The 24,617-nt window shown below is 41.6% G+C and overlaps 1 protein-coding gene across 2 annotated transcripts in view; it reads right to left on the bottom strand.

The window, feature by feature from the left end:
* Positions 1-212: 212 nt before the first annotated feature.
* The window catches only part of LOC124271903 (forkhead box protein J3-like), a 45,234-nt gene continuing 20,829 nt past the window's right edge, over positions 213-24,617 (bottom strand). Inside the window, exons 3-10 of one of the 2 annotated variants that reach the window (XM_046707075.1) lie at positions 17,822-17,905; positions 16,131-16,235; positions 6,503-6,602; positions 5,547-5,600; positions 4,862-4,984; positions 3,095-3,247; positions 1,622-1,701; positions 213-814 (exon numbers count right to left, since the gene is read on the bottom strand). In XM_046707075.1, the coding sequence (XP_046563031.1) occupies positions 701-814; positions 1,622-1,701; positions 3,095-3,247; positions 4,862-4,984; positions 5,547-5,600; positions 6,503-6,602; positions 16,131-16,235; positions 17,822-17,905 (813 nt within the window). In that variant the 3' untranslated portion in view covers positions 213-700. The remainder of the gene's footprint in view (positions 815-1,621; positions 1,702-3,094; positions 3,248-4,861; positions 4,985-5,546; positions 5,601-6,502; positions 6,603-16,130; positions 16,236-17,821; positions 17,906-24,617) is intronic. The other variant, XM_046707076.1, reaches the window with a different exon arrangement.

The raw sequence follows: 24,617 nt of genomic DNA, 5'->3' as shown, positions 1-24,617 counted from the left end.
TCGACCACCCAACTTCCTGGTAGGTGATTATTTAACCTGTGTTAAACTGACTGCCTGAGTTTGGTTTTACGCCGCTTTTAGCAATATTCCAGCAACATCACGGCGGGGGACACCAGAAATGGGCTTCACACATTGTGCCCATGTGGGGATTCGAACCCGGGTCTTCGCGTGACGAGCCAACGCTTTAACCACTAGGCTACCCCACCGCCTGGGGTTGTAACTCTGTAGAATATAAAACTTTTACATTTTTTGTTTCCAAAAATAAGGTCAGAATTGAACATTAGTATAATGATGGGTTTTGATTCCCTTACCAAAATTTACAAACTTCTCATTTCAAAACAGCCAACTAAAATACTACTTTCTTGAAAATATACTCATAATGCTACAGGCCAAACTAGAAGATGCTTCACAACAGATATAAAATTTCTTTACTGGGCTCACAGTAGACAATAACAACTAAATATAGATACATGTATGTAAGTTATTTACAATCAACAGAATATTTACAAAGCACATTGCACCATATCGTCCTACCACAACTCAACCACTCCTATATCCAACCCTTCTCCCCTTGTATAAGCAGTATATATGAATATCAACAAATGGGATAACTCTGTGAGCAGCATCTCATGTGAACTGTCACATGGTCTTCAATGAGGCTTCTGATTGGATGAGGTGATGTGATGTCATGGCAACGCGACTACAGAAGCTTGTCCCAGTTGAAGTCGTCGTCGATGTCGTCCGAATGGTGATATGGTGTTCCGGACGGCAGTGAAACTACGGTCTGACAAGATGAGTAGCTCTCAGAAGCATTCTGGAACAATGAGTTTATTAATGTGATTGTTATCATTGTTATTATAATATTGTTATAGTTGAATGAGTGAGTTGGGTTTTTCACCACTTTTAGCAATATTCCAGCAACATCACGGTGGAAGACACCAGAAATGGGTATCGCACATTTTACCATTTGGGGAATCGAACCCGAGCCTTCGGTGTGACGAGCAAATGCTTTAACCACTAGGCTACCCCACAGACCCCACATTGCAATGAGAAATCACAATTGTTATTATATTGTTATAAGTGCTGGCACACCAATGACAGTAATCAGGTGAGAATCTCGGACCTTAACCCACACTGACTAGTTCCGGGCAGATTGGTTTGGTTGGTTGGTTGTTTAACGCCGAACTCAGCAATATTCCAGCTATATGGCAGCGGTCTGTAAGAACTGTAAATAACGTAGTTCCTGGCAGAGGGTGGTGACACCACAAGACTACAGCACAATCTGGGCCTACATGCGGGTCTCAAATTCTGATTCTGAGGGTCTCAGATTCTGCCTGAGAAGTATGGCAACTTTTGTCTTTTTCAGAGTTTTTGAAGACAAGATCTGAAGTAGAAAGTGAGTGAGTTTGGTTTTACGTCGCTTTTAGCAGTATTCCAGCAATATCACAGCGGGGGGACACCAGAAATGGGCTTCACACACTGTAACCTTGGGGAATAGAACTCAGGTCTTTGGGGTGACGAGAAAATGCTTTAACCACTAGGCTACCCCACCACCCGTTACATACGAAACATGCACTCTGGTAATATAAGTTACTGAGGAAGGGTGTAAGGGGGCCCTTACTGATGGGGGCCCTCCTTCGGCCACGTTCAGCTGTGTGCTGCTCATCGAGTTACTGCTGTTACAGAAACCATTCCCGGGACCTGTAACACATCGAAAAACAACATTCCAGACTGACAAGAGAACCAGCAACAGTCATACAATTTGGTGACCAGTATTAATGTTACAAACCAGTTATTGTGATCAGGAGTGTGGTAACGTTGCTTATCCCCTACCCAAATCAGCAGCCACTGTTTCCACCATGACAGTCTTATGGTATAAAAGACAGATTGCCTCTTTGTTAGCTAGCCCATTGGCTGTACAGAATTAACATCAACTTATGTCTAATACAGAGTACAGACTTTCCAAGATTTTCGGTTTGATTTTCCAGCTTCTTCTCTCGGACCACAAAGGACGGATAATGATAAGTGAATATATCATATGGGAATACGTTAACCACAGTTGCTATGCAACAATACAGTTGGTTTGATTGCCTAACACATTTTTCAAATCAATTACTGAAAGAATCAATTAACAAAACAATTGTTCTTACCTCATAACCATAGTTTGAGCATAAATACAAATGGTGTTCAAGCATTTTTATGAATCACAAGAAACTCTTGAGCAGTAACAGAAAAACCTCTGAATACTTCAGGAAGGACACAAACTACACCGAGGGGGGAAAGGTGCAAGTTACCCAAATGTAGGAATCTATCAATGGTAAAGTGAGTGAGTGAGTTGGGTTTTACTCTGCTTAAAACAGTATTTCAGTCAATTCACAAAGCATCAGATCAACTTGGAAAGACCTTCACAATTTACCACCAAGAAGCATGGGTATGGTGCTAACAACTACAAATACAATGCAGGTACAATTGGAAAACCTACAGGATTCTGGTGCACCTAAGGGAAGCAACTCTGCACAGTAAATCTCACCATCTCAGACAACTATGCCGCCTGTGCTTGTCAACATGTTACTTAAGGTTACAACTCAGGGGGCCCAATCCACAAAGCAATGATACCTATACTATACAGTTATGACAGCTCGTAACATTACGAACAATTGTGGATTGGGCGAGTGAGTGAGTAAGTTTGGCAGTGACAGATTGGCTTGGTTGGTTTGTTGTTTAACGCCGCACTCAACAATATTCCAGCTATATGGCAGAGATCTGTAAACAACTGAGTCTGGACCAGACATTCCAGTGATCAGCATCATGAGCATCGATCTACGCAACGGGTATACAACGACATGTGTCAACCAAGACAGCGAGCCTGACCACCCGATCCTGTGAGTCACCTCTTATGACAAGCATTGGTTACTGAAGACCAATTCTAACCTGGATCTTCACAGTTTTTGTGGATTGGGGCCCAGGGCCTAGATTTTCGAAACTCTCTTAGCGTTAAGATAGTCGTAAGTTAATGTTAATGTAACGCACTTACGATCATCTTAGCGCTAAGAGAGCTTCGAAAATCTAGGCCCAGGATATTACCGAAACCTACCTGATATTCCGCTGGTACTACTTGACTGGTTTTGACTCTGCAGCAGTGATTGATTGAAGAAATTGTTGAGAGAAGATGCTAAATCAGCAAATTGTTCCGGTTTTAGCGACCAGTTTGCCGGGTCCTCCTGTTTCATAGTTTCCATCAGGCCTGCTTGTGCAAAGAAAAACGTCTTATATAATGATAATGGTCAGTGTTAGTAACCAAGCGTGATGCAAGCAGCAGAGTGATGGTTAGCTCAGACGTGAAGACAGCAGATGAAGGCGGGCCATTTTGGATGAGTGGCTAATGACCCATGATGAGGTGATGGCAACCAGCCACGATATACACACTGGATGGCATGCTGGGTGGATTAAGGGTGTACATCATCATAATTTGATAATTTCCTTTATATTTTAATGATTTACCTTTACACTTTGACATTAGGATGAGTGAGTGAGTGGAATCAGAACTTCACCAACTTCAGCAATACTTCAGCAACGAACAGGAAGAATAGGGACCGAACGTAAACAGTATTTGTGGGAAATTGAAACAGGTTCATAAGTGAGATGAACCTATATGGGAATCTTAAACATATCAGATATCACCAAAGCTTTGTTTCATCCTCATTAATATTCAGATTATTTAAGGATAGAAATATTTCAGTTGGCAGTCAGGAAGAGTCATTGGCAGATACTGGAAAACAACCCTCTATCAAACAACTTTGCAAGACATTCGAAGACTCCCTCCTCTCCTTCCCCTCAAATAGGCCATACAATACACTATACTACACTTACTCCTATTTGTATGTTAAAATGTATTCTACAACCTTTCTTTTCAGTTATTATGGATTTTGAATCTTAACAGAATCAAAGTCATTGTTTGCAAATAAACTCAAGAGTTACAACTATAATAGATTGCACAACCAACATTGCATCTTAAACATTCTTCAGTTTTCAACTAAATTTTGTTTAGATACACTTTAGATGGGAACTAGCGAGTCTAGTTTAAAACCTTTTCAAAACTAAACCTAACTTCAACTACTCTTGATAAGGCCTAATGATATAGGCCTTTGCGAAGACCTGAAAACCCAATACTCCATGCATTATGAACATGCCTTTGGTATGACTTCTGATGAAAATGGAGGTCAATTGTAAGAATGAACTAGCAACACTATTAGAGATGGTTATGGTGAATTTGAAAAGGAGTATTTTCAAAGTTTCAGTTCTATGACAGTGAATATTGCAGGTGATGTGAACACGCACACACATATTAGACAATTAGTAGTCAAGGAATAGGAGTAGTAGAAGGAGTATATCATTCCCAATGACTAGTCTGAAACATAGTTCCATTACACAGATACTCGACAACCGTTAACTCGGAGTTAAGTACAGCATGGAAAGGAACACAATGAATACCCACAGTTATCTGTTTAACTCTGCACTCACAATATTCCAGATACAACAGCCCATATATAATCAAGTTTGCACATACAAGCCACTGTTTGATATAACGCGAAGAGAGCGATTCTGGTTTTACGCCGCTTTTTGCAATATTCCAGCATTATCATGGCGGGGGACATCAGAAATGGGCTTCACACATTGTACCCATGTGGGGAATCGAACCTGGATCTACAGCGTGACTAGTGGACGCTTTAACCATTAGGCTACATCACCGTCCCGGTTGATATAATGACCATATCATTATTATATTAATTATTATTAACCGAAATATCTGCAATCCCATCACTGTAATGTTCTTGTCGTTAATCACAGATCCCAAAAATACCTTGAAACTGGGTCATGTCGATATTATTGAGGTCATTCCCCGCTCCAGCCAATCGCATGCTCTCTTTCAGGGAGTCAAGGTTCTGAAGCCACTCACTTGTAGAACAATTCAAACTTGGAATGCCTGAAAATAGATCAGTAAGTTTTATCACAACTGTAACCATGAATTATTATGTTATTAACTGAGAATAAGATACAGAAGCATAAAATACACCACAAGAATCTATCACACAAGAATTTGCTACACAAAAGTACAAGAATCTATCACACAAGAATTTGCTACACAAAAGTACAAGAATCTATCACACAAGAATTTGCTACACAAAAGTACAAGAATCTATCACACAAGAATTTGCTACACAAAAGTACAAGAATCTATCACACAAGAATTTGCTACACAAAAGTACAAGAATCCAAACCAAAATGTCGCACTCACAAATTATACGTTGTTATCCATAAATTTGTCATTATTGTACTTTCCCAACTTCTCAAATGCCACTCGAAGAAGTAATGCCTGATTGTTTAATATTCAGCTTTCTTCAATACCATGGCACCAGATTAATATGGGGGAAAATGACACTACGGTAAAACATTACTCAAAAAACCAATAAGTTAGTCCAGGAAACAATCACACTTTTCCTGGATAAAATTACCTGACGATGTCAAAATAATCAATATCATCTCACCTGTCCCACTCTGGCTCTGAGAAATGTTTCCATTGAGGAGGGCATTCAGATTACCTGAAGCAAGAGTGGAGAGTTCAACACAAACTGCTCATTCAGACAATCGGTGGATAATCAGGGGACAAAATATGACGTTTTCCTAAAAACTGTTTCCATGTGAAACAAATATCCAAAATGATAATTATGGAGTTATGTATATTTATGGATTGCCAGACATTCCAAATTGCAATTATCCCATAAAAGAATTATCCGACTGACAGCCGAGCATTGTACATTAGTGTTGGGAATTGGTTAAAAATCGGATCAACACTATTGTACATTAGAGCCAGCAGGATTCAAATTTACATCTGCACATACAATACCCTCCAGCCATGTATTGATTCAGGGATTAAGTGTGTATCAGTTTTCAAAAGTAACATTCGCTACATTTTGCATCAATGTTCCAATAACTGTACCACGTCTAGCATTACCTTTCCATGTAGCACAAACCATTATGATTAATCTCACTGCATGGATCTATCAGACAAAACCTAATTTACCTGTGATGTCGATAAAACTATACCAGTCGCCAGAAACATTCTGAGTTTTATATCAAAATGTTGAAAGTGATGTATCACGCAGTAATGTATCAGTATTAATGCACTTTGTCAATGAATCAAGTATCGCAGAATGTTTCTACAACAGAAACTTGAGTGAGTGAGTGAGTTTAGTTATACGCCGCTTTTAGCAATATTCCAGCAATATCACGGCGGGGACACCATAAATGGGCTTCACACATTGTACCCATGTGGGAAATCGAACCCGGGTCTTCGGCGTGACGAGCGAACGCTTTAACCACAAGGCTACCCCACCATCCACATAAACTTGAGTATAATAATGAAAACAACATTTATTCAAGTCAAAGATTTCAAATTATTTGCTTCAGGAAATGTGGACCGAACACTTGTAAACAAGGTTACCTGTAGAGTTTTCAAACACAGACTTGTAGAGATTAACAAGATTGGATGATGCGTTCATGTCATCTGGATTTCCGTTACTTTCAGAGAAATTGCAGTTACTCTGAAAAAAGAACATCATATAATCAAAATGATATTCACCTGTATCAGATCAATAAGGTAAAACAGACTTCAAAGACACAATGGCTGCATCCACCCATCCAAGTGCCCTTGCAGTTTTGGGTTTTGTTGTTGTTTAATGCTGCACCCAGCAATATTCCAGCTATATGGTGGTACTCTGTAAATAATCAAGTCTGTACCAGACAATCCAGTGATCAACTGCATGAGCATTGATCTGCACAATTGGGATACAATCAGATGTATCAACCAAGTTAGCGAGCCTGACCACCCAGTCCTGTTAGTTACCAAATGAACATGAATATATGCTAAGAATCTGGCAGACAAATGTTTGTTTGGTTGCTAAATTCCACACTTAGCAGTTCTCCACCTATATGACTTCAGTCAATAAATAATCGAGTCTGAACCAGAAAATCCAGTGATTGGCATTATCAGCATTAAGCTACGCAATTATAAAACGATGACATGTGTCAACAAAGTCAGTGAGTCTGACCACCCGATCCCGTTAGTCCCGAACCCAGATCTTCACAGGCCTCCCATTTCAGTGAAACAAGTCAAATACATTATATACATCAACAAAGTAACAGTGAGTGAGTGAGTGGATTAGGTTTTACACCCCTTTTAGCAATATTCCAGCAATATCACTGCTGGGGACATCAGAAATGGGCTTCACACATAGTACCCATGAGGGGAATCGAACCCGGGTCTTCAGCGTGACGAGTGAATGCTTTAACCACTAGGCCACCCAACCGCCCCACAAAGTAACAGAAACAATTGCGTAGTTATGAAACAAAATGAAAAATATTGGTGAAAGATCAAGGCAATGGGTAACAATGAGGAATTTCTTTTCCATAACGAACAAAACTATAAGATTTTACAACTTGACATCCGACCCTGCACCAAGTTACTTCTGCTTCTGTCTCAGCTTCACATGTTCGAAGTAATTAAGAGCTGAGCCACATTGGCACTGTCACCCAGACATGATGAAGTGCAGTTAGTGTCTTTATGGCCCTTATCTGATCTTCGTGTAGACAAAACAAACCAGACCTTTCTGGATGTTGCCATTTAACACGCTTGTCATTTACCATGTTTGCTTGTCATGTCAGTGACAGTCAATGACATGAAGCTTCTTCCTCTCGTATATGAGAACAGAATATCTATTTTGGAACGTTTGTTTGTTGATAATGCAATGCTCATTCCAGTTAGTGAGTGAGTTAGTTTGGTTTAAACCATTTTGGCAATATTCCAGCTTTATCACGGTAAAACATTGTAAATGTGTAGGGAATCGAACCAGGTCTTCAACATGACGGGTGATCACTTAAACCACTGAGCTACCCTGCCCTCTACAGGGACTTACCTCGAGTGCTGTATTTGAGGGTCCCTGGGACTCAAAGTCTTAATTTTCAAGGGTCCTGGACTACAAAATGGGGGTCCCAGACACATAAATATTATTACTAGTAATGTTATTGTATTGTGTATCATGATCATCACATTGTTACAGTAATTAAATTGCAAATGATACCATAACCAAGCTAGTTGCAAACTCAGTGATAACCTATTGTTACTTGATTGGAATTTATACAAAAAGTATTTGGACTTTTTCTGCGTCCCTGTAGCTGCACTAATAAATTTATTAGTCCATTGTCAAAAAATTTTATGTGATAGGACCTGTAAATCCCCTATCAACCACTGGGCTACCCTGCCCTCTATCAACCACTGGGCTACCCTGTCCTCTATCAAACACTGGGCGACCCTGCCCTCTATCAACCACTGGGCGACCCTGTCCTCTATCAACCACTGGGCGACCCTGTCCTCTATCAACCACTGGGCTACCCTGCCCTCTATCAACCACTGGGCGACCCTGTCCTCTATCAACCACTGGGCGACCCTCTCCTCTATCAACCACTGGGTGACCCTGTCCTCTATCAACCACTTGGCTACCCTGTCCTCCCTGCCCTCTATCAACCACTGTGCGACCCTGTCCTCCATCAACCACTGGGCGATCCTGTCCTCTATCAACCACCGGGCGACCCTGTCCTCTATCAACCACTGGGCGACCCTGTCCTCTATAAACCACTGGGCTACCCTGTCCTCTATCAACCACTGGGCTACCCTGCCCTCTATAAACCACTGGGCTACCCTGCCCTCCATAAACCACTGGGCGACCCTGCCCTCCATAAACCACTGGGCTACCCTGCCCTCTATAAACCACTGGGCTACCCTGCCCTACCCTGCCCTCTATCAGCCACTGGGCTACCCTGCCCTCCATAAACCACTGGGCTACCCTGCCCCCTATCAACCACTGGGCCACCCTGCCCCTATCAACCACTGGGCTACCCTGCCCTCTATAAACCACTGGGCTACCCTGCCCTCTATCAACCACTGGGCCACCCTGCCCTCTATCAACCACTGGGCCACCCTGTCCTCTATCAACCACTGGGCTACCCTGTCCTCTATCAACCACTGGGCAACCACTGGGCTACCCTGCCCTCCATCAACCACTGGGCTACCCTGCCCTCTATCAACCACTGGGCTACCCTGCCCTCTATAAACCACTGGGCTACCCTGCCCTCCATAAACCACTGGGCCACCCTGCCCTCTATCAACCACTGGGCCACCCTGCCCTCCATAAACCACTGGGCTACCCTGCCCTCTATCAACCACTGGGCTACCCTGCCCTCTATAAACCACTGGGCTACCCTGCCCTCCATAAACCACTGGGCTACCCTGCCCTCCATAAACCACTGGGCTACCCTGCCCTCTATAAACCACTGGGCGACCCTGCCCTCTATCAACCACTGGGCTACCCTGCCCTCTATAAACAGTTTGGCTACCCTGCCCTCTATAAACCACTGGGCTACCCTGCCCTCTATAAACCACTTGGAATACAATATTATATCCCTTACATAGACATGCATGCACATGTGTGCGTGCATCCATGCTTGTAAGAATCTAGAATAACACCAGCTTTACAGTGTGAGATACCATGCTGCATGTTAACATACCCCCACACATACACTGACTTCAGAGCAGACCATTCTGTGCGTAATTCCCTTAATGCACGCAAGGCAGGGATACAATTACTACGTTATGATGTCCTTCAGTATGATGCAGCAAGGAATCCAACACCCAACCTTCTGTCCTCCAGGCAAACACATTATCCACTAGACCATGGAGGCGTCCTAAAGTGATGAAGTTTGACTAGATTGAGTGTTCTAACCTAACAACAGGGATCAAAGTACTGACCCTTTCTTCCCTATATTGCTGTACTCCAGACAACATTCAGCATGAACCTACCACAGGCCTACCAAAGAAAACTTTCCCATTGTGCAGAAAAATGCAGAAAAGCCCACATTAATCGTGGAAATAGCAACATAAACACATTACCTCGCTACTGAAACAGTAAAAACGGCATCGTTGATGCATCGTTACAGCCCTAGATGTGATACAGGCCTACCAAAGAAATCTTTCCCACTGTGCAGAAAAACGCAGAAAAGCCCACATTAATCGTGGAAATAGCAACATAAACATAATACCTCGCTACTGAAACAGTTAAAATGGCAACTTTAAATCGCTTACACTGCATCATAAAACGAGGAGCCCGCAACTTCGATTTTGCGCATGCGCACATGGAAGAAGAAGTCTCGACCGCATGTTGACATTTTCCAGTTGGACAAAAGTTACATTCCTTTTTAAGTATTTCTGTTGTGTTATTTGGCACTTATCATCATGATACTTGTGTGCACACTTGTTTAGTTTACTTTCCATTCGTATGAAACGATTGACAGCAATTATTTCGACATATTTAATACTTTTTCTACGCGAGGCAATTAATTAATGGAAGAAACGAAAAACTATCGATGCATTGATAGTATGTGTGACTATCGATAGTTTAATTGACTTTTGTTGATAAATGTGCAGCGCAAATTTTTTTTTGTATTTTTGGTATTGTTTGGGTGCAGACTTGCAGCTTCACTGAGTTTATGTTTAACTGTTTACTTGAACTGGGTTTCAAGTTTCTTGTCAGTTATTAAGAGACTGAAACTTGTTTCCATTTCATATAAACTATACATTCATTTGTGAAATGACTTCAAATGAAACAATTCAAAGAGAAAAATACTATTGCAATAGACTATCACTATCGCAATAGCTGTTTCCCCCTCAATAGTCACCCCTAACCATAGCTGTGTCATTTCTAAATGTTCATACTGGGTGATAAATGTCGTATCTGCACGACTATAATTGCTGCAACAACTTGCGACAAATAAGGTCCTTTGTATTTCACAGATAATAAAAAAATTTTTTTTACATATTTAATGCATACTTCGCAAGATGAATTTGATAAGAGAAGATCTTTTATCTGAACATGTATTCAGCAAACCTCTTGCTCCATAATAAAATCCAGATCAACCCACAAATTCAATTAAATATAGCCTGAACAGCTATTTCAATATATAAATACTTCCAACACAGTATATTCACAGGTCTAATTCAGCTGCATTAACACAAGACATGAGATATGCGTCTTACAAAAAACTCGATCCACCTGTGATTTCTGACCCAGAAAGTACCCTCTTTCAGCTATTTTCTACTGCGAGATCTTTATAAACCTCTTACATGACTGAGTGGGTCTCCGTTGGCATTCTGCCATTCTCTCACCGACCCACTGGCATTCAGCCAGTACTATGGTAAATATTATTTTTACAACTCTGAAATGGAGATTATATTGTTTGATTATTGTGAAAGCTCAAACGGAGTTCGAGAATAGAGCATGTCCAAGGATAGAGACGCTTGGCGTACTTTATTAAGTACCCTTGAATAAGTTTATGGTAGAACACATTCCAGCGAGTTCTAAACACACTTAACGTTGTGTATTGGCTATTATGCAGGGGCTAAAAAGAGCTCAAACCATTCATATGGATTGAGATATTATTAATACTGCAAATATGCCGAGACAAGTTAGTGAGTTGGGTTTAACACAGCTTATATGAAGTTGTCAACTTAGTGTGGCAGCAAAAACTAATTTTGTAGGTCTGGACTCCTACTCCTGAAGGTCTGGAGCCATAGTTTTGTAAGTGAAGGTAAAATAATGCATTAGGGATCTTCATAATCCAACAGTAGAGTAGACCAGAAATAGGCTTCACACACTCTATCCATGTGAGAACATAAACCTGGGCCTTCATTGTGTCGATACCTTAAGTAACCACTAGGCTAGCCAGCAGCAGTTGGATCACTAACGTTGTAGCAAGTTAATGACATGGTCAGCATGCCCTGCCATACACTAAGAAATCCGCACATGTGAAGGTCAAGGCCACTGTAAAGTTGTCTAGAGAAAACACATCCCATGATAGAGTAAGGCTATGGAACAGAAGGAGGATGATTGGAAAGTGGGTCAAGCCAGTTCTCAGGCAGTCATAATGTTTAAATAGAGAGAAGAACCAAAAATTATCAACCATTTGACATTTCAGAAAATATATTTTGTAACATTTCCAAACTATGACTTTAGCAGAGATTTGGAGGTTTTTAAAAAACGTTTCACTTGATTCTATTTTAGACACCAACGACCACTGAGAAAGGAACAGAAAAGAACACGAGGGATGTAAAATAGCACTAAAAACAATCACTTGGTAGTGGATAAGTATGCGTTCTCATTATTATTTTACTATACTCTTCACACAGCCTAAATCAAAAAGTAAAATAACAATAAAACAAAATTAGACACGGTAATACAAAACAATACCATCAGACAAACTAAACTAACACAATGTAACACTATAGCAACTAGCATTACAATGCCTTGCTTCTCTATGAAATAAAACCTGTTACTACACTTTTCTCCATCAAACAAGACCTGCTACAGAAAATATCCACCAGCTATTTATCTTGTGGAACGGTATACACTTTCTAACAGCATATAGGTAGGGGAATACGATCAATACAGCTTGCACTCTAGGACATTTCCTAATACATCGCTATCAATATTTCATGACTGTACCAAATCAACGACTGATGTATGTTTGAAGGTAGATTAAAAATCAATACTACATTCACACATCTTTGCTTCCGCTATTTCCGACTGGACAAGTATTTCATGACATGCCAGAGCAGACACATATTTCGAACTCCCTTCGTATACGGTTTTGAGAGCAACTGAGTGTGTGAGACTGTTGAAATCAACTATAGTTTTGATATCAAAAATCCTGTTTCAGAAGAGAAACTCAAGAATGGGAACTTATTTTCCAAGCTACTGGAGCCAACCATAGGAAATGTATAAAGTATTATTTTCACAATAAAAAAAATCTGCTATTTTGCAAAAATCAATAGCCAGAAATGTCTAATCCTTGAAAATATTTGACAATGTTGGTCTTGATAGTCAGTAATATTCAAGTTTAATGTTGCATTCAAGATTATCATAGTTATACAACAATGTAGACATACATGTCTATATGTGTGTGTCCGGAATAGTCCAGAATAGAGCTGTCTTTATGGTATTCCCTAACTGCCAAGCATCAGACTGAGTAACAACATGTACCATCTGTTAGGAGCGAATGACAGACCCTTCCTCTTATCAATAAGTGAGTCAGTTGGGTTTTACGCCGCTTTTAGCAATATTCCAGCAACATCACACATTGGACACCAGAAATGGGCTTCACACGTTGTACCCATGTGAGGTATCAAACCATGGCCTTCGCCCACTTTAACCACTAGGCTACACCAGTCTGATACTGCAGTCTGCACTGGTTAAATACAACAGCCAAAACTTACCATTCTGGTCACAAACACACATAGTAAGCCAGGACATATGTTCCTCCACATCTTAACGTTAGTACCTTCATCAAACACTGATGCAAGGGCATGCAAACAGAAGCGATCATAGCTCTACAACGGTCGTAAGTCTATTTTATAGTGTAAGAGGCAACGAACAGGATCAGTTCAAGGTCTATTTTATAGTGTAAGAGGCAACTAACAGCATCAGGTCGTAAGTCTATTTTATAGTGTAAGAGGTAACTAACAGGATCACGTGGTACGACTTGCAGACTTGGTTGACACATTTCATTGTATTACAATTGTGTAGATCGATGATAATGCTGTTGATCACTGGATTGTCTGGTCCAGACTCGATTATTTACAGAGCACCGTCATATTCCTGAAATATTGCTGAGTGTGGTGTTAAACAACAAACAACCAAACTATTTTAAAGTAAAGTAAGCTAAGATCTCTTTTAAAACCCCTCAAGTTATAGAAAAAGATGGCAAAGTTCTCAAACAATGGACAGAAAGAGATGTCCCAATTTCATGGTGAAGTAGATATCGAATTACCTGTTATAATCAGAGACAGATTATTGCGATTTGAAACCTTTCACAAAAAGTATTTTCCCAAGTAGTGGAAACTAAACACACTGTGTTACGAGATTACCCTACTGGTTTTTATGAAGTGCTATCTAACAAATCCATCGGAAAGCACTAAACGGAATTTGCACGCCTTTGTAATTAAACCATTCAACCGGACTCCGGCTTACTGGACTGTTTCAGTTACAGGTGAGTGAGTGAACACGATTCTGTTAACAATATGTCTCCCAATACGACGTTCACACTTAAGCCCCATGAAACTGTAGACCCATTACTCAGTGGTCCATCTAACACTTGGAGCTAGAGCAATAAAAAAATATCTGTTAACCTTAAATGGTTACGGGTTCCTAAACCAATGAAAATTTCGTTACCAGCAATAATGACAGTTCGTTGGGACAGATTGCTGGGAGTATTAGGTCCTGATTTAAACGCTGTCTATACTTTTTGCTCTGTTTCCAATCTCAATCCTACGTGAAATACTGAAAACATTGTCTCGATTTTCCCTGCCCCTGAGGAAATTTTTGCCCTAATGTGATAAATACTGCTACCCTTGCACATTCGCAAAATCCAGGTCAGCTTGATTTTTCTTTATCTTTATTTATAAGAAAAAAATGTTCCCGAAGCAAAGAGACTTGATCTATATCATTAATAAATTAAAAGATAAGAAGCATTGTCACTAAGGTGACATAATCCCCCGCTGCAAATTATCAAATCAAACTTATAAAGTAATGAAAGTTTAAGATAAAGTTAAATGTCATCAAAAGCATTATCTTGCTCTTTAGTTGTTCAAACACACACATATTTTCAAGACTGACTTTGACCTTGACATGAATGTCATAGTGTATGAAATATGCAAAACTAGTACTAAAGAAATTGCTTATTGAAAAACATTCAAGGGAGGTCTTGAAAGTCTATGAAGAAAATCCAGTGAACCCTTCTTAAAATATCTTGCTGACAATTCAGGTTAACATTCTGAAATCTTCATAGTGTCGTTGTGACCCTGAAAATTATGTGAAAGTCACCAAAATCGACTGGGCCCTGGGCCTTCCCTAGATAAAGCTTGGGGTTGAATATGAAGAAAATCCAGGAAACGGTTCTTGAGATAGCTTAACATGCAGGTAAAACGCGAAAGTCCCCTTGTGACCTTGAAATGAAGGTCAAGGTCACCAAACCTGACTTGGACCTTTCTTATAGTGTGATGAACCTAGGTACTAAATATGAAAAGAATCTAGTGAACGGTTCTTAAGATATTCCAATTCGTCCGTATGTACGGACGGACGGACAGAGCCTAATACTATATGGATAATGGATAATACCCAAGTTATCTAAATTTTCCTGAGTGATGTAACGGAGTTCCACTGGCAGTATGACCAAACAACTTGTGAATGAGTAAGTGAGTGTTTAGTTTTACACCGCCTTTAGCAATATTCCACCAATATCACGGCAGGGGACACCAGATATGGGCTTCACACACTATACCCATGTTGGGCATTGAACCAGGATCTTCAGCATGAAGACTGACTGACTGAGTTTAGTTTCACGCCGCTTTTAGCAATATTCCAGCAATATCACGGCGGGGGACACCAGAAATGGGCTTAACACATTGTGCCCATGTGGGGAATCGAACCCGGGTCTTCGGCGTGACGAGCCAACGCTTGAACCACTAGGCTACCCCACCGCCCTCAGCATGAAGAGCGAACGCTTTAACCACTTGGCTACCCCACTGCCCCACTTGTGAATCTTGACTAAAAGCATCACTGTCAGTAGATATAACGTTTTCAGGCTATTAATAGTTGAACTAATTAGACCAAACAGAATTTTACTACACAGAGGATTCGGACTGATGACAAAAATCACAGACAGAGCTTGGTTACCTCATATATCTGATGTGTCTGTATCTCTCTTGTTTAATGCTGCACTCAGCAATATTCGAGATAGTCAGCCTTCAAATAATCAAATCAGGACCAGACAGTCAACCCCTAATAATGAAGTCTGGACCAGACAGAACAATGATTGATAGCAATATCTCACAACCAAGTTATTGAGCCTGAACATCCAATCAAATTACTCACACTGAAAACCAAGCAGCACAAGGGACTTCATTTGCTATAGGGAATATAACTCTGAAACGTGTATTCAGTTTGTAAACACAAGAAAAAACTTACTTGATCTTGAGGTGAAGGAGGTGACACTTGTACATTGACGGCTGTCAGCGTCTGTGATGGCATCTTCGGTACACCAAGCCCTGGCTCCGGACTGTACGGTGATGCCTGCAGTACCAGACAGAAGTCTTGTAACCATACTGACATACAGGTATACACAACGGTCGTATTATATACCCATGCACTAGTCACTCCACAACATATCATCAGACTGTAATCCATAAAAAATTTAAAAGTAGGAATTATATTTTATTATTTTTTCACCTACTAAACTATTCAAAATATTGGTGTTCACAAGCGACAGCGACAACGTGTGTACTCATATGGGGAATCAAACAGGTCTATAGCCCCATGTGATTCATACAAAGTACACCTGATCATTAGGACTATGTACGTGGTGAATTTTATAAAACAGAGAAAAATATATTTTATGCATTTGTGGTCATTGGAGAAGATAAAACCTATCAATGAAAAAATATTATAATTAATCCATTAAGGACTTACGGTAACTGCAAATACATTCTGTCCAGTTCTATCTGTAGTCAGGTTTAAAATATTATTTCAATAAATGAAGATTGGGCCAATCAACACTATTTACTTAGTACTCCTAGGCCAAATGTAGAGATAACATCATTATCAGGTAATATGATACACCAGGCCTTATCACCCATACTGCATATCCTGATCATGTTGAACATCAGTGCTTGTCACCGTCCATTAAACCATGTGGTTAACTGACTGACTGACTGAGTTTGGTTTTACGCCGCTTTTAGCAATATTCCAGCAACATCACGGCGGGGGACACCAGAAATGGGCTTCACACATTGTGCCCATGTGGGGATTCGAACCCGGGTCTTCGGCGTGACGAGCCAACGCTTTAACCATTAACCATGTGGTTAATACTCATGAAGTTGGTCTATGAACATGTGGACACTGTTTCAACAGAGGTTTTTTTTGTTTTGTTTTGTTTTGTTTTGTTTTGTTTTTTTGTTTTGTTTTGTTTAAATCCTTGTTTGTTTTCAGCAACCTGATACATTCTGTGTCTAGTTCCAGGTGGGAGGGTGGGAGGGTGGGAGTTGTCATACCAATTACTGGATAACGCTTTTACTGCTGCTGAGAGATCCTAAAAGATAGGGACTTTTCTAACATTTGGCCTAGGACTATTACCTGGTTTCAACAAGACAGATGTCTTAAATACAGAAACACACTTAAGTTTTAATTCTTACCATAAGGTGCATTCTCAGTTGTAATCACTGCATCACAGCAAAAATATATACTTGCAGGGTTTTACACTACACACATATGTGGCGTCCAGTACGTACAAAAGTAGAGAAAGGACACAGAAACAAATGCAGCGTGTTCTCTACACTGTTACTTCACAGGACCCACGTTTGCCTGCAAGGACCCTAAAACTAATAATTACAGGTCCACTGGACCCTATGTTTGTGAGACGAAGTAAAACCCTATACTTGAAAGAGCAACCCCCCCAAACATCTTACTCCACATTCATGCGCACTGAGACAAAGGTACAGCACTCCACAAATTGACAGATCGTATCCCTTTTATTTTTACATCCTAAAGGAACAAGTGAATGGGAAATGGAAATATTCCTAAAAGAATATTACTCCTAAAAGACTCCAGCCACCTTGAATATTGAACAGTCAGACCCTTTTTCACGTGTGTACGGTACTCACCCGATCGTTCAGTCTCGGCCTCTTCTTGTGTCTGGCAGGGAGCGGGTCTTCTGGGGGGTTGCTGTCTATTGCCCAGTATGATCCCTGAAAGTAAGAATGAATATCATCATAGGCAGTGGTTGACAGCATGAACACACATCCCTTCGATCTGGGCACAATGACCTTCACCTTCAGGTACTGTAACAAGGTGATCTTCCGAAGTCAAATCTCACAGGAAGTTCAGGAGTACTGAAAGCTAGCGTGTCTTAAAAAACCCACAGAGGATCATAGCAAGCAGTTGACAACAGGAGCAACCATCCACTCCAATATAGGGGGCCGGTGGGGTAGTCCAGTGGTTAAAGCGTTGGCTCGTCACGCCGAAGACCCGGGTTCGAATCCCCACATGGGTACAATGAGTGAAGCCCATTTCTGGTGTCCCCCGCCGTGATATTGCTGGAATATTGCTAAAAGTGGCGTAAAACCAAACTCAGTCAGTCAGTCCAATATAGGAGTACACAAAATCAGCCTGGTCACTGTAACAAAAGGATCATATATGAATACTTGCTGTGACAGGCATGGATTACTGGGGACCTCGAACCCCACAAGAAGAAGGCATGGGGTGGGGCCCTGATGACCTAGACTGCCCTGGAAATCCTACAGGGAGGCAGGCGTGGGTTACTGCGGACAAATAAGCCTACAGGAAGAAGGCATGGGGCCCTGGACCTTCAGTTCGTAATGTTGTGAGTTGTCGTAACTATGCAGTTTATCATAAGCTTACGAATGATGTAGTGCTATGAACACTTTGTGGATCGGCCCTTTGGTGACCTACACTGCCCTGGTCATCTACAGGAAGACATGCGTGGATTACTGGGGACCTAGGACCCACAAGAAGAAGGCATGGGGACCTGATGACCTGCACTGCCCTGGTCATCTACAGGAAGACATGCGTGGATTACTGGGGACCTAGGACCCCACAAGAAGAAGGCATGGGGCCCTAATGACCTACACTGCCCTGTTCATCTACAGGAAGACAGGCATGGATTACTGGGGACCTAGGACTCTTCAAGAAGAAGGCATGGGGCCCTGATGACCTACACTGCCCTGGAAATCCTACAGGAAGACAAGCATGGATTACTTGGGACCTAGGACTCTTCAAGAAGAAGGCATGGGGCCCTGATGACCTACACTGCCCTGGTCATCTACAGGAAGACAAGCATGGATTACCGGGGACCTAGGACTCTTCAAGAAGAAGGCATGGGCACCTGATGACCTACATTGCCCTGGGGCTCCTTTCACGAAGCAACCTTTACGAAGGTTAACCTTAACTCCCATTCTTTAACATTGCACTAAGGTTACCTTAGTGACTCACGCTTTAGTGCAATGTTAAAGAATGGGAGTTAAGGTTAACCTTAATAAAGGTTGCTTCGTGAAAGGAGCCCCTGGACATCTACACGAAGACAGGCATGTGTTTGGGACTCTCTGCTCTAAGAAACCATATATTGATTGAAGAGTAATATCATCCTGCAACATCTAAGACGAGAATAACTAGAGAAGAAAACACTGAGTGTCTTACACAACCTTGGCATCTTTATCTCAAGATACATCAGATAATGTGGCCATAAAGCTAATCTTGTACCAGTCATACCTGCAGCCTGGAGCTACATACTACAAAGACTGCTGGCTTCATGCGGTCACCCTTCACTGCTAATTCAGCAGTACTTCAGGAGACTCAGACTTGAAACACTAGAATCTTGCTGTCAACAAGTCCTACAATAGACAGTGTATGAAATAAGCCAAAACCCCAGTCAGACAGGGCTGGTAACTTTAAAATGTTACCAGTGCAAAATGGATTTAACCAGACCAGACACCGAGATATGACTCAGATGTATATATAACATCTAAATTTTGACCAGACCATCGGGCTGGCTCGCTGTAAATCTAGACCATCCGTCTGAAATCTAACCCGTCTTGGGGGGTTGGACGGGCCTTATTTCATACACCGCAATAGACATGTGACACAAGAATTTTGTCAACAACTGATCCTCTCTCAGACTTGCAACACATGAATCTTGCTAACAACTTATCCTATCTCAGACTTGTGACACAACAATTTTGTCAACAACTGATCCTCTCTCAGACTTGTGACACCTGAATCTTGTTAACAACTGGTCCTATATCAACATTGCAACACAACAATCTTGCTAACAACTTATCCTATCTCAGACTTGTGACACATGAATCTTGCTAACAACTGGTCCTATATCAACATTGCAACACAACAATCTTGCTAACAACTTATCCTATCTCAGACTTGTGACACATGAATCTTGTTAACAACTGGTCCTATAACAACATTGCAACACAACAATCTTGCTAGCAACTTATCCTATCTCAGACTTGTGACACCAGAATCTTGCTAACAACTGGCCCTATATCAACATTGCAACACAACAATCTTGCTAGCAACTTATCCTATCTCAGACTTGTGACACCAGAATCTTGCTAACAACTGGTCCTATATCAACATTGCAACACAACAATTTGCAAACTTATCCTATCAATCTTGCTAGCTTGCTAACTTCCTATCCATTGCAACACAACAATCTTGCTAGCAACTTATCCTATCTCAGACCTGTGACACCAGAATCTTGCTAACAACTTATCCAATCTGAGATTTGTGATGCCAGAATCTTGTTAACAACTGGTCCTATATCAACACTGAAACACAACAATCTTGCTGACAACTTATCTGATCTCAGATTTGTGATGCCAGAATCTTGTTAACAACTGGTCCTATATCAACACTGCAATACAAGAATCTTGCTAGCAACTTATCCTATCTCAGATTTGTGACACCAAACTCTTGCCACTGAAACCTGCATTACCTGGTCATATCTTAGCACCATACAAATGGTAATTGGAAGCTACACACAGACTACATACAATGATCATAACGTGAAGTTGATCGAGCTTCCCCTACAGGAAACACTGCATCATGACAAAAGTTCACAAGAAAATAAGCTGTTTTACCACTGTCTGGCGATGTGAAAACACAACCAGGACATTTTTACCAACCTGGGAGGTCCATGTGCTGGAAACATCAACATCCAAACTCTTCCAGTAAAAAGTGCAGTAAATGCACTGTATCACGCCCTCATCAGTGTGTTATAACTAAAGAGATACGCTTACAATCACGTATCCCACGGCGCCGGCAACTGTCACAGCTCTCTCAAAGACAGTCTGTGACAGGTTTCATCATTGATCCACTTCCAGCCATATGATAAAAAGCAGTTGCACTTACGTATTTGCTCACTCTGAATGAACTGTGAAACAAAACTTCAGCCAGCAAGTTCAGTGCCAAGTATATGATTGTTTTTTGTTGCTTAATGCTGCTTTCTGCAATATTCCAACAATTTACAATGTGAATAATCAACTGAGGACTTGACAATCTGATATAATGAGCAAATATGTTAGTTGGGGAGCTAGGTGCTTACTCCACTAGCAGAAATATTCAATATCACAGCAGACAACTTGAGTGAGAGCACTTTTATACCACTTTTAGCAATATTCCAGCAATATCACAGCAGAGGACACCAGAAATGGGCGTCACACATTGTACCCATGTGGGGAATCAAACCCGTGTCTTCAGAGTGACGAACAGGTGCTTTAACCACAGGTTACCCCATGAGATCATGGATATGGTTCGCTATGTGTTCAGGAGAACTGTGCTAGTAAACGTAGAATATTCGCATGCGCATGAAAACAAAAACAGTCATGCTTTCGACCTCTCCTTAAATTAGTGTTAAAAATTGACGGACGAGGGGTCGTATATTCGACGGCCTATCTTAATATTTGAATTATAACTCGCAAGTTGATAGGCTGCTTTCTGCAACGCCTATCGAAAGTATTCACAATAGGACTATATTGTTGTGAACAGTGTACAAACTGTATACTTTTGTGCAAAACAAAAATAGAATTAAAGTGAAAATAGATTAGTGACAGTGCTGAGAGCTTATTTTATGGAACACTGCGTAACACTACGCTTTCAGCAATATTCTAGCAACTTACCAACTGGGAGCACCACAAATTGGCTTCACAGATTATATGTGAGAAAATGAACCTCTGCATCTCCCTTGACAAGCTAACACCTTAACCCCTGGGCCATACCGCCTTCAGTTATTTTAGTGGGAAACTGGGACACACAATATAAAAAGAGCAAAGAATTAAGCTGATGTGTTCTTAAATGTCGATCAGTCTTTAATGCAATACTTCTGATTAAACTGCCTGACCCTACTTTTCACTTCAACTTACTTTCAGCTTTCATTCATCACTTCACTATCAAAGTTCCACTTCAATAAATATTTTGCTGCTTAATTTGCTTCTGCACTGATCAACTTTAGTTTTGATTCATTTTTAAATTATACATTATTTTAATTATCCCAGATCAAACCATGACACTCCGTAGAATCACGGATGAAAGGGCAAAGCTCCTGTGATGAAAAGGTGATAGTCTTGGTTGTGCTGTAACTTAATGAGATGAATTTGGAAGCTTCCATTACAACCTAACACTCCAGCCTACAGCCACTGAAACCTTATTCCATATTCAGCAACAACTGCAGTAAGGCATTGAAAGCTTGGACATCAACACTGTAAGCTACTTTTAAAGTCACAAATTTTGAAAAAATTGTATAACTATCTGGTTTCCCCCTACTATGATATGGCTCTACAGCCAGGCTTTACTGCTTCCAAATTTGGGGCCAAACTGTACTCACTCTATGTAAAATCTGAAAGATCCTAACAGTAGCCCACTTACCATGACCCAATCAACAGCCCACCTACCATGACTGTATGAGACCCCCATCTACTGTTTACCTACCGTGACGCTATGAGACTCAATCCACTGTCTACCTACCATGACTGTATGAGACCCCATCCACAGCCCACCTACCATGACTGTATGATACCCAATCCACTGTCTACCTACCATGACTGTATGAGACCCCATCCACTGTCTACCTACCATGACTGTATGAGATCCCATCCACTGTCTACCTACCATGACTGTATGAGACCCAATCCACTGTCTACCTACCATGACTGTATGAGACCCAATCCACAGCCCACCTATCATGACTGTATGAGACCCCATCCACTGTCTACCTACCATGTCTGTGTGAGACCCCATCCACAGCCCACCTACCATGACTGTATGAGACCCCATCCACTGTCTACATACAATGACTGTATGAGACCCCATCCACTGTCTACCTACCATGTCTGTATGAGACCCCATCCACAGCCCACCTACCATGACTGTATGAAACCCCATCCACTGTCTACCTACCATGACTGTATGATACCCCATCCACTGTCTACCTACCATGTCTGTATGAGACCCCAACCACAGCCCACCTACCATGACTGTATGAGACCCCATCCACTGTCTACCTACCATGACTATATGAAACCCAATCCACTGTCTACCTACCATGACTGTATGAGACCCCATCCACTGTCTACCTACCATGACTGTATGAGACCCCATCCACTGTCTACCTACCATGACTGTATGAGACCCCATCCACTGTCTACCTACCATGACTGTATGAGACCCCCATCTATTGTCTACCTACAATGACTGTATGAGACCCCATCCACTGTCTACCTACAATGACTGTATGAGACCCCATCTACTGTCTACCTACCATGACTGTATGAGACCCCATCCACTGTCTACCTACCATGACTGTATGAGACCCCATCCACTGTCTACCTACCATGACTGTATGAGACCCCATCCACTGTCTACCTACCATGACTGTATGAGACCCCATCCACTGTCTACCTACCATGACTGTATGAGACCCCATCTATTGTCTACCTACAATGACTGTATGAGACCCCATCCACTGTCTACCTACAATGACTGTATGAGACCCCATCCACTGTCTACCTACCATGTCTGTGTGAGACCCCATCCACAGCCCACCTACCATGACTGTATGAGACCCCATCCACTGTCTACATACAATGACTGTATGAGACCCCATCCACTGTCTACCTACCATGTCTGTATGAGACCCCATCCACAGCCCACCTACCATGACTGTATGAAACCCCATCCACTGTCTACCTACCATGACTGTATGATACCCCATCCACTGTCTACCTACCATGTCTGTATGAGACCCCAACCACAGCCCACCTACCATGACTGTATGAGACCCCATCCACTGTCTACCTACCATGACTATATGAAACCCAATCCACTGTCTACCTACCATGACTGTATGAGACCCCATCCACTGTCTACCTACCATGACTGTATGAGACCCCATCCACTGTCTACCTACCATGACTGTATGAGACCCCATCCACTGTCTACCTACCATGACTGTATGAGACCCCATCTATTGTCTACCTACAATGACTGTATGAGACCCCATCCACTGTCTACCTACAATGACTGTATGAGACCCCATCTACTGTCTACCTACCATGACTGTATGAGACCCCATCCACTGTCTACCTACCATGACTGTATGAGACCCCATCCACTGTCTACCTACCATGACTGTATGAGACCCCATCCACTGTCTACCTACCATGACTGTATGAGACCCCATCCACTGTCTACCTACCATGACTGTATGAGACCCCATCTATTGTCTACCTACAATGACTGTATGAGACCCCATCCACTGTCTACCTACAATGACTGTATGAGACCCCATCTACTGTCTACCTACCATGACTGTATGAGACCCCATCCACTGTCTACCTACCATGACTGTATGAGACCCCATCCACTGTCTAC

Source organism: Haliotis rubra, unplaced genomic scaffold, assembly GCF_003918875.1.
Source record: "Haliotis rubra isolate DU_JTF1 unplaced genomic scaffold, ASM391887v1 Scf164, whole genome shotgun sequence".
NCBI lineage: Eukaryota > Metazoa > Mollusca > Gastropoda > Lepetellida > Haliotidae > Haliotis > Haliotis rubra.
The sequence above is the reverse complement of the archived record's forward strand: the minus strand, read 5'-3'. Positions and strand labels throughout refer to the sequence as shown.